The 10,400-nt window shown below is 56.0% G+C and overlaps 1 protein-coding gene across 1 annotated transcript; it reads right to left on the reverse strand.

Annotated features, from left to right (window-relative positions):
- Nucleotides 1–35: 35 nt before the first annotated feature.
- Nucleotides 36–8,789, reverse strand: ESAM (endothelial cell adhesion molecule). The gene is made up of 7 exons (XM_061406301.1): nt 8,547–8,789; nt 4,877–5,073; nt 3,339–3,540; nt 3,016–3,171; nt 1,492–1,614; nt 1,075–1,201; nt 36–867 (listed from the first exon to the last, which is right to left on the reverse strand). Exons 1-7 carry the CDS (start codon nt 8,614–8,616, stop codon nt 552–554), a joined length of 1,191 nt encoding a protein of 396 aa, XP_061262285.1. The 5' UTR covers nt 8,617–8,789; the 3' UTR covers nt 36–551.
- Between the last annotated feature and the right edge of the window lie 1,611 nt (nt 8,790–10,400).

Here is a 10,400-nt window from a genome sequence, read left to right on the forward strand (position 1 = left end):
GAGTTCCAAGTTTGAAAAGGCGACTGGACTCTCACTTTCCATACAAACACAATATATCTTTATTGAAGTTGGCGAAATAAAAACAAAATCATGCATTTCAAGTGAGAGGGAAAAAATATCTTCCTTATCCCCTGCCCCAACAAAACCCAACCAAGCCAGCAGGGTAGGTTATATTAATGCAAGGAGCTGAAGTGGGGAGTGAAGGATGAGGTTAGGTGGGGTGGGGTACCAAAGGGGCCTAGAGGATTGGTTGACTGGCGATCCCCACCAGGTCTGGGGGCTGGGGGGAGGCAGTGGTAGCAATTTCAGCAGCATCCCACTGCAGACTTAGAGACAGCCAGGGGTGGGAGTGCTTCTTAATCCCAGGTCCACTTCCTCTTCTCCTACTTCCTGGAAACTTGGGTTTCAACTGAGCCTCAGAAAGGTGAGGGCGGAGGACCAGAGGTCTGGAAGGCGGCCACCCTCCCAATCTCAGGCCTCTGTGCCAGGTGTGACTGAACCTTGCAGGAAGGAGAGAAACCAAATGGCTTAGCCACCGAGTGGCTGGGCCATCACACCAGAGACCCAGCCTGACTCTGGGCAGGAACCATCACAGGGACAGCACCCATTCGGCTCAGAGCAGAGGAAGAGACCCCACCAGGGCCGGGAGATATTGGCTGAGGGTGGGCCCCATCTGTCCTGGGCAGCCTTGGCGAGGGCAGGACCTGACTGGAGAGGCTGGGTGTGGGGGTCAATGCACCAAGCCTGGAAGGGCCCTGGGGTGGCCGGAGGGCTCGCGCTGAGGTAACAGAGGAAAGGGTCCCATTCTTGGAAATTGTGTCTGAGCCCTTGGGCCAAAGCAGCGTCCGGGGAGCGATGGCGTCCTCCCTAGTCATCAAAGAAGTGATAAGAGGTCAGAAGGTGGAAGGAGGAGGAGAGGAGAGTTTCCATATGCTTTGTCTTATTCTCACTTCTCCTCCCTTAAAATCTGCCCATAGAAGTGATGTCTCAGCCACTGCCCATCCCTACCTTAGATGGGAGCTCCTTGAATCCCCAAGGAGAGCCCTCATCTTGGCAGAGACCAGGGGCACTTACTTGATATCATTGGCCGGCTCCTCTAGGGCCTTGCCTCGGCGTTGGTACAAGAGCACCAGTCCGGCCAGCAGCCCCAGTCCGACCATGGTGCCCACGACAGCTCCAGCAACCACCGTAGCCCTGGGCCCTGGAAAACCTTACTGTCAGGCGGACTCTCAGCCATTCCCTGGCCCTTTCCAATCCCACTGCCCCTCTGCCCCACCACCACCATACCCAGTTTCTCTCTTTGTTAAGGGGAAGGTGACTGTCAAGCAGGAAGTAGTCACTGACCAAACACCTGCACAGACACGTAACCAGGACAAGCACCTTGTCCTGTTCTAACGAGAGGCCTCTGCAGACAGCCCTCCTCCCCTCTCTTGCTGACCCGCTCCCACCACTGATCAATCTTCTCCTTAACCACACTTACCCCTCACTGACCTGTGCTCACAGTCAGGGTCACGTTGCACTGGGCGCTGCCCACCTCATTGTGGGCCTTGCAGATATACACTCCAGACATGGAAGTGGACAGGTTTTTGAGGCTTAAAGACCCGTGGATGGCATCTGTGGACACAATTTGGCCATCAGTCCAAGGATCGATCCCCTTTCCCATAAAAAATCACCCTGCCCTTCCTCTGGAATGTCTATTTTGACTCTCTGAGAGCCTTAGCTATCTGAATCCCTGATGAAAGGTGAAGGTGTGACGATCAGTTGCCAAACTGCTAGCTCACTACCCTTTTCCATTTCCACTGCTCAGTGTTCCCAAGTGATATCTGAAAGAAGGCTAAAGAGGAAGTGATGCCCAGAAAAACCAAAACCTGATTTTTACTTTTATTTCTGAGTAGTGAGAGAGAAAAAACACTGAGCAAGGAATTAGAAAACGTGGCATCCAGAACAGGCCATGGGACTTTAAGAAAGCTATTTGCTATCTCTGGGTCCCAATTTATTCATCTATAAAATGGGGTGATATGACCTAATTGATGGTGTTGAAAGGAATGTATGAAATAATCTAATGATTTTAACAGTTAAAGTTTATTGGTTGCTTACTCTTCACCAAAGACTAAGTTCTTTACATGTACTAATTTATATAAAAGTCTCACAACAAACCTATTATGGAAGCTCTATGTTAAAAAAAAAATTAAAAAGTTTTATTATAAAAATGGTCAAATAAAAAGTAGAAGGAGGAACAAAATGAAAACCCATATATCCACACTTGCTAACATTTTACTACACTTATTTCATTTCTTTCTCTTTTTCTCAAGACATTTTAAAATAAACATTTCAGCATGAAACTCAAAAACATAAGGATACTGTCCGACATTACTGCAATACCTTTACCATAGCTGATAAATTAAGAATGATTCTTCCAAAGCATCGGGTTAAAATTGTTCCATCAAAAATCTTAATAAAATTGACAAAAAAAGTTCCAGCTGCCTCCAAGTGTTTTTTATAGTGGTATTCATACATGCATGCTCAGTCGTGTACGACTCTTTGTGACCCCATGGACTGTAGCCCACCAGGCTCCTCTGTCCATGGGATTCTCCAAGCAAGAATACTGGAGTGGGTTGCCATATCCTCCTCCAGAGGATCTTCCAGACCTAGGGATCAAACTCCCATTCTCCTGTGTCTCCTGCATTGGCCAGCAGATTCTTTACCACTGAGCCAGCTGGTGTGCTCAAGTCAAGGCTATTGATACTCCCATTTTACAGACGAGGAAACAGTCACAAAGTCACACATGTAGTGAATGGCAGATCCTCCAGCCCCAGTGTCTCTTGTGTGGCATGGTCTTCAGCACCTGTCTGCGCCTGGCAGGCCTCTTTCTTCAGCCCCCTCCCCACATCCTCCTTCCCCCGCCCCCCACCACAGTGCTTTTCAGCATTGCTGCCCCTTGCCCCCCAGTCCCTCTGGCCCTCATCTTTCCTCTACCCCAGCCACACTCTCAGTTGTCTCTGGAAGTTCCCTCACCTAAAACAGGTGCAAAGAAAACCTGGGAGGATGGGGGTGACCGCACCCACTGGTACTGGGCAGTGGGCTTACTCCTTGGGGACTGGCAGCTCAGGGTCACGTTGGCCCCCACGTGGGCCACACCGCGGAGATGGCAGGATGGCGGAGCTGGAGGGACTGGGGGAGGGAAGACGGGTTAAAAACTCGTATCAGGGGACCAGGAGCTCCCCCTCCCCCTCCCACACATGGACCCTCTGTCACCCTTTTTGCCCCTCCCCCAACCTTCCCCCTCGGTCACTTGGGGGAGAGGCCTGCCTGACCTCCCACGGGTGCCTCTGGCTCACCCAGCACATCGAGCTCTAAACGTTTGCTGCTTTGACCTTTAACAGTGCCTTGATTGTCTTGCAAGTTCACAAAACAGAGGTAGGACCCGGAGTCTTTCTCCTGCAGGTCCCGCAGCCGCAGTGACACGTTCCGGGAGGGCATGGGGTGGACCAGGGATGCTCGAGGCATGCCCGTTGTGACCTGACCGATGTGTGCCAACACCTGGTGGGGGCAACAACACCTCCCCATCACAACATGCCTGCTCTGTGCCCAAGGCTCAGCTCGTCCCCCTCCCCCAAACTGGGGGTCCTCAAATACCCCTTATCTGCACCATCCCCTCTAACCTGTAGCAGCTGTCCATCCACCTCTGTCTCCCTAGCCACCCTCTCACCGCCCCAGATCCTCTGCATCAGAACAGGTCCTCTTTCCCTGGATGCTGTTTCTTCATCTCCCACTTGGGTGTTTAGAAAGTGGTAAAAATGGACGTGTGTTAGTTGTTCAGTCATGTCTGACTCTTTGAGACCCCCTGGACTGTAGCCCGTCAGGCTCCTCTGTCCATGGACTTCTCCAGACAAGAATCCTGGAGTGGGTAGACATTCCCCTCTCCAAGGGATCTTCTCGACCCAGGGATTGAACCTGGGTCTCCTGCATCGCATGCAGGTTCTTTGCCATCTGAGCCACCAGGAGGGGCTCATATAAACATATAAAACATATGTTTATAAATCATATAAACAAGGGGAGAACATATGAAAGAAACAGGCTGCAGGGGGACAACCAAAAAGAAAAAGTATCTTATAAAGTTTTCTTTTTCTTGAAGACCCTCCCCTCCAGTGTATAAATCCCAGCCCCACTCCTGCAATCTAAGTTGCTTTCATATTTCATATGCTTTCATCCCCTATTTACCAAATGACTCCCCCCTCAACACTCTTCCTAGGACCTTGCAGGGAGCCCATGTAAAGAAGGTGCTCTGAAAATGACATTTCCCTGGCTTCGGGGTAAATCTGCCTCTGATGTCAGGAAAGTAGAACAGGTAAGAGACTGTAGAAAGAGACCCACCCTTGCTTCTCAAGGAATTCATAAAGGAGTTGGGCGAGCGGGGGGGGGCAGATAATCATCTGGGGAGTGGGCTTACTGTGACCTGTGGCCTGTGAGCACATCCAAAGGACAGATAATGTGAAAACAGGAAGATGCTCAACTTTTAAAAGCTGTGTGACACCTGCCCTAAACTTCCTGTTTCCTGTATCCTCAGTCCCCACTTTCCCCCTCACCCAGCAAAGTAAAACGTTGGCAGTGTTTGGTGTGCTGGGTTTCTAGGGAACCCTAGGAAAAGGAGAAATGGCTGGGTGAGGGGAAGACTCCAAGATCAAAACAAAACTTGAACTGGTGACACGGATCTTGCATTTCCCTGACATCTCTGGCGACCCCTCCCACCGTCGCCAGCTCTTCCCAATGCACTCCCCGACTCCTCTCCCCTCCCTCCCCCTAACCCCCTCCCACTCCGAACCCCCCAGCCCCGCCTCTAGTAGGTAGCTAGCCTCCTGCCCAGAAGTTCCCTCACCTGGCTCATATTCTTATCCTTCCCTTCTACGAAGAACCACATCACGGTGGGCACCTCCCAAGGCTTGGGCTTGGTCGGAGACAGCTCCCCTTGCAGGCTGTACCACGCTGGGAGCACCACTTCCGCTCCCTCCACCGCCCGCAGCTTCGTGAGGCTGGCGGACACGTGCACCTCCATCTGGGCCCGCGAGGGGGACGCTGGGGAGGAGAGAAGGAGAGTGAGCGCGGAGCCCAGGGACCCTGCCCAGCGCGGTGGCAGCAGAGGACGAAACTCTCGGGGGTCTCTCCCAAGACTGCCCAGGGCCCGCTGGCCTGTGATCCCGCGATGGTCGAATCCATCACCTCGTCTTCTCCCCAGCCTCAGCCCCGCTGGCTTGTAGCAAGGATAGGACCCATGTCTGTAAATTCATTTGTATTCAGAGGCACAGATTTCAGAGCACCAAGTGGAGGGGGCAGATTTCCAGCGAGAAGGGGAAGACACCCAAGAGGAAGGGCGGATTTAATACCTTTAATCTACACTCTACTTAAACCACTTGCTCCCGCAATTTCCCCGGGGCATGAGCCAAGAAGGAAAGACGAGGGTCAGGATCAACAGCGTTCCCGTCTCCTGCAGTCCTCCACCAGATGGGCAGAGGGGACCGGGAAGGTTAATCGTTTACCGATTAACCCCGCGGCTCCTTCAGAATTACTCCGAGCCAGAGAGACTGGAGCGGCCAGTGCCCAGTGCGGCCCAGTGACTGCTGGGCTCCACGACTTCCTGCTGGATCTCCACACGTGGGCTCCCCCCAGGAAACCTCTCAAAGGCCCTTTGGGGGCCCACGGGAGATGGGGGGAGGGTACTCTGAGGTCACTGGGAACCTCGGCAGAGCTAGGAGGAGAAGCAAAGTCCCTTGACTATCAGGTACAAAACCGATCAGGCACAGAGCTTCCATCTGCCTGTGGCTGTCCTTCAGGAGGTGGCCGGGGGTATGGGTCTCAGGGAGGGGACTGTCGAATCGGAGCTTGCCTCATGGCGTCCAGAGGCACTCCCTTACTGCCCTTTGGAGAGGCAGAGGAGAGGCCCAAACAAAAGTCCTTTGGGGGAAGAACCTTGGGCTTGTCGGAAGCCAGGCCTGAGGATGCTGGCGGCTCTGGACCTTCACCCAGCTCTTGCTGAGGCTCTTGAGTCCTCGGCCTCAACGGTCTGCACTGGAGTCTGAGATGCCATCTCTGCGTGGTGGTTAGGGGGCCGCCGAGCGGACAGAGGCCGCGCACAGGCCGGGCTGTCCACCCTCCTGGAGGCCGGCTGAAGGCCTCTGAGGGCCCAGGAGCGGATCCGGCCAGGATGCGCGCCACCCCCTCCGCTTCCTGGTTGCGCGTCTTTACAGAACCCTCACCCCAATTCCTTGGCCTTCTTAGCACCCCCCTCCCCATTTCCTGGCGGGGTCCCTGAGGGCTGAGCAGGAAACTTGTGCCCGGTGATAAGCCAGGAGACAATGCCGAGGGCGCCGCTGGACCGGAGGCTCTGCAGGAGAAAACAACCTCCGCTTCAAGGAGCCCGCCGCCGGTTGAGGACCGACCGGCTGGCCGGGACACCAGAGAGGCCTGCGGGGGGCGCAGGCCCTAGCCGGGCCTTCCTGCAGCTCACTCCCAGCGGCCAGACACAGTTCCCGCGGGAAACCTGCCGGGGTCCCAGGAGAAGAGTGAGCCGCCTCCGCCCTAGGCGCCCCTCGCTCAGGTCCTGCATTTATAATATCACTTTACAAAGGGGGCGGGCAGGGTAAGTCAGTAAGTAGTAAGCTGGACACACTGGGGCCTGGACACAGGTCAGCTAGGAGCTGGAGAAGGTCCCAGGCTTCACTGCTCTGATCCTGGGTGTCCCCCGGACCACAGACCCCTCAATTCTTCAGGGCTTTTTGCTCCCAGGTGCCACAGGGAGAGGAAAGGGGGGCGGGCGGATCTGAGTGAAGGAACCCAGGGCAGGGAAGGGACCCTACTGGGCCTCTCCAGACCAACTTGTGGAGCAGGCAAGAGCGAAGGAGAGCGAAAATGGGCTCTGGGCTGGCTCCCCAGGGCTACTATTTTTAGTCTCCCTTTCTCTGAGAAACTCCCCCCGCGGGCTTCTCACGCCCCAGGGGCAGCATCGCTGAGCCGCGAGGGAGCATAAGGGCCTCCGGGTAGAACCCGGTCGGGCAGAGCCCAGTGGAGCCGGTATCTCCCAAAATGCTGACCATCCAGAGGACCATTTAACCCTCAAGTGGCCAGCGAGAGTTCTGCAATCCCCAGCGGGGGTGGGGTGGGGGGTGAGGGTGGGGAGAGGTAGGGATGCTGAAGCCTGGACCTTCAGTGTGAAAACAGGCTCAGAGTTATCAGAGCTCGGATAGAAAGAGGATGGGTTGCAGGAGAGACACAGATGATCGGATGACGCCCTGGACACTGACTTGAATTTTTCTGCCTTGCTTCAGAGATCCCCAGCAGGAAGGGGGATGGGGAAATTGAGGATAGAATGCAGGAAAGAGACAGTTTAAGTTGGGAGAGGGGGACCTGAGAAGTGGAGAGATCCTACAGCAGGCCACCAAGCCTAGAGGGGCTGGCAGTCTGGTCTTGAGCCCCACTTTGTCTGGGGACCCTAATACTTCCTGCCCTGACACCCTTGCAGCACAGATTGGGCTAAAGAGCACCCAGGTGAGATTTAGATGGTCCCCATCTCAGTCTCAATCACTATGGTTCTTTCCAAGCCCTGGAGACTTCCAGCCTGAGAGAAATGAGGAGTTAAAGCTGAGCTGGACAAACCCACCCTTCACCCTCATTTGGGATCCTTGAAGGATGGCAAGAAAGCCTGGGAGGCAGCATGTGAAATGGTTTATAATGAGCTTTGTTCCTGTGGGTCCTTTTCTCCCAGATGTTGGACCGGGCCACTCCAGCTTCTGGGTGTTCCTGGAGGCCTTCACACAGGCCTCAAGCAGTTGCCCCAAGGAGGTGGCTTTCCTCTCTGACTCTCTGAGGCCCTCCTCTCTATTTCCTTTGTCCCTTTGGCTCAGAGAACCAACAGGGGGTGATGGACCTCTTGGGGGGGGGGCGGTGGTCACAATTCTGCTCCTCTAGGCATTCGAACCCCTCCTCCATTTCCTGTGTCCTACATGACCTCACGGTCAAGCTTTGGGGGCACCTCCCTTGATTCCCAGGGCAGGAAGCAGAAGGAGGGGGCCAGAGGAAGGATCCAGGCTTGTGAATTGAGGTGAAGTCCCTGTGTGAGCCAAGCTGGAGTACCAGGGAATTCCCCAGGGGCTCTTGCACATCAGCTTGTGTGTGGGGTGGGGGGCTGGGAGGGGGGCTAGAGTTAAGTCCTTAAGCTCTTGAGCCAGTGTCTCCTCTAGCAGCTCAGCTCATCTGGCTCTGCCGGTGGAGGTGGGGAGTGAGGGTGAGGAATGGTTCCAACAAACGTTCTCCCCTGCCACAAACATACAGCACCCAAAGTGGTGGCTGTTCCCCAACACAGGCGACAGAAATCAGCACCAACCAGTGACACCCAACCTAGGGGAAAGTTTAAGTGCTGGGAGGGAAAGAGCCGGAGGAGGCGGGATCCTGTCCCACCCAGCTCCTCATCAGCTCCCCAAACCAGCCTCTCAGGGTGGGATTCATCCCATCTCCCATCTCATGTCCCCTCCAGGTCCATCCAGGCTTTCACTCACCCAGAGTAGTCAGCCCCAGGAACAAAACCCGCAGCAAGCTGGTCGCAGGAGACCCGGGCAAGGAAATCATGGCCTTCCCTGGTCCCGACGCAGTCAGGGGCGCCGGCTCGGGGCGCACCGACCGACAGGTGTTCAGGCTGCCCGGCAGCTGGAGCGGACGCGGGAACCGGGCCACTGATACCAAGGGCGGCTCTGGCCAGAGTCTCTGAGTGTGTGTGCCGGTGGCGGGGTGGGGACCGCCGGGGACTGGGGGGCGGGGCACTCGAGGGGGCGGAGAGGTCGCCGTCCTCCCGGGCGTGGCTCCAGGGTGACCCGCCGCAGGGGGGCGATCCTCGCGCTCCGACGGCCGGATCCCGCGGCCTCCACCCGGTCAGGACGCAGGGTGAGGTCGGGTGAGTCGTGGGGCCCTCGCAGCCAGCGGAGGTCCAGGGCAGAAGAGAGGGTCCTGACCTGTCAGACCATGCCATACCCTTCCCCGTCCGCTACGTGGGCTAGGAAGGAGGGCCAGGAAGGAAGGGAGGTTTGGGGATTGTCCGATGTCCAGGGGTCACCCTAAGCGTCCGGGGGTCCCGCCCCATTAACTGACTGGGGGAGCTTGCGGGTACAGCGTCCTCAGGCGCGTGTCCCCGGGGCCACTGGGGCTCACAGTGTGGGGGGTCGGGGCGGCAGGAAGGGGCCAGAGTGCCGGCCACGCGGGCCCGGTTCTGCTGCCCGAAACGACCAGTTTTCCAAGGCCAGCGGCGGGCTGGCCGCGGGAGCCGGCCGGGAGAGCGGCGCAGGGACGCGGCCGCGGCCGCCCCCGCCCATCCCTGCAGGTGCCGCGGGATCCCTAGGCTGCGGGGCAGGATGCGAGGACCTGCGGGCGGAGATCGGACCTCTCCGCAGGTTCCTCGAGGCTCCCTAAAAGGCAGACCCGAGGGTCACTCGGAGCTTGTGCCGGAAACCCAAGGAGGGAAACGATTGGCGCAAGGAACCCCAGGTTCTGAGCGGGAAACAGGAGAGAGGAGCCAAGTTCCTCTCTCAACTCGGAAAAGCCTTAGGCAGACCGGGGAGGAGGGGGCAGCTGCGGGAATATAGACTGGACTGAGTCCGTCGGTTTATTTCTGCCTATATCTTCGCTGCCTCCCATCCCGCCCCCAGCGCGTTCTGATCTTTTAATTCCCCGGACTAGATCATGTTCTAGTGAAATTTAATTTACCCGTCCCTCCCCCACCCCACCCCGCCCCCACCTCCCCGCGCGGGTCGGTCAAATGCTCCTCTGCACCCTCTGGCGGCCGCAGTTCTCTTAGAGAAGGGCGCGCACCTGTTCTGGCTTCTCTGTCGGACAGCCAAAATAAAGATGCTTCAAACGTCGGGGCACAGCTCAACCACCGAGTCAAGGTCACCGAGGGCAGAAACCATAACAACGAATCCCTGGCGCTGCCTGCTCCAGGTGATAGTTTACTGGGCAGAAAAGATGCCAGGTCTCCTGGATTCCATTTACTCCACATGGTTCTCAGGTCTTTGAGCCTGCGCTCTCCAAGCAGGAGAATACACGGTGCCCCACTGACCCTCTCAGCTCCTTCTTCCTAGTATGACCTGCGTGACTGCTCTTTAAATACCTGCCATGCAGTGGCGTTGAGAAATGGCAATGCAAACACTAGACTGCTCATGCAATCCCTGGAATCTAGTACTCGGCAGCTTAGTGCCAGCAAAGGGAGTAGTAATAGGTAACTGCTAGTCTCATACCTTTATGCAGGGGCTACAGGCTTGAAACTGTCAACTAGATTGTGTGTGTGTGGTGGGGTGCTGTTGGTTTGGTTTTTCTAGTCTATCACAGTCATTTTTTTTTTAACTTTAGTCTTCATTGCAAAG

The sequence above is a fragment of the Bos javanicus genome, chromosome 29 (genome assembly GCF_032452875.1).
Source record: "Bos javanicus breed banteng chromosome 29, ARS-OSU_banteng_1.0, whole genome shotgun sequence".
Classification (NCBI taxonomy): domain Eukaryota; kingdom Metazoa; phylum Chordata; class Mammalia; order Artiodactyla; family Bovidae; genus Bos; species Bos javanicus.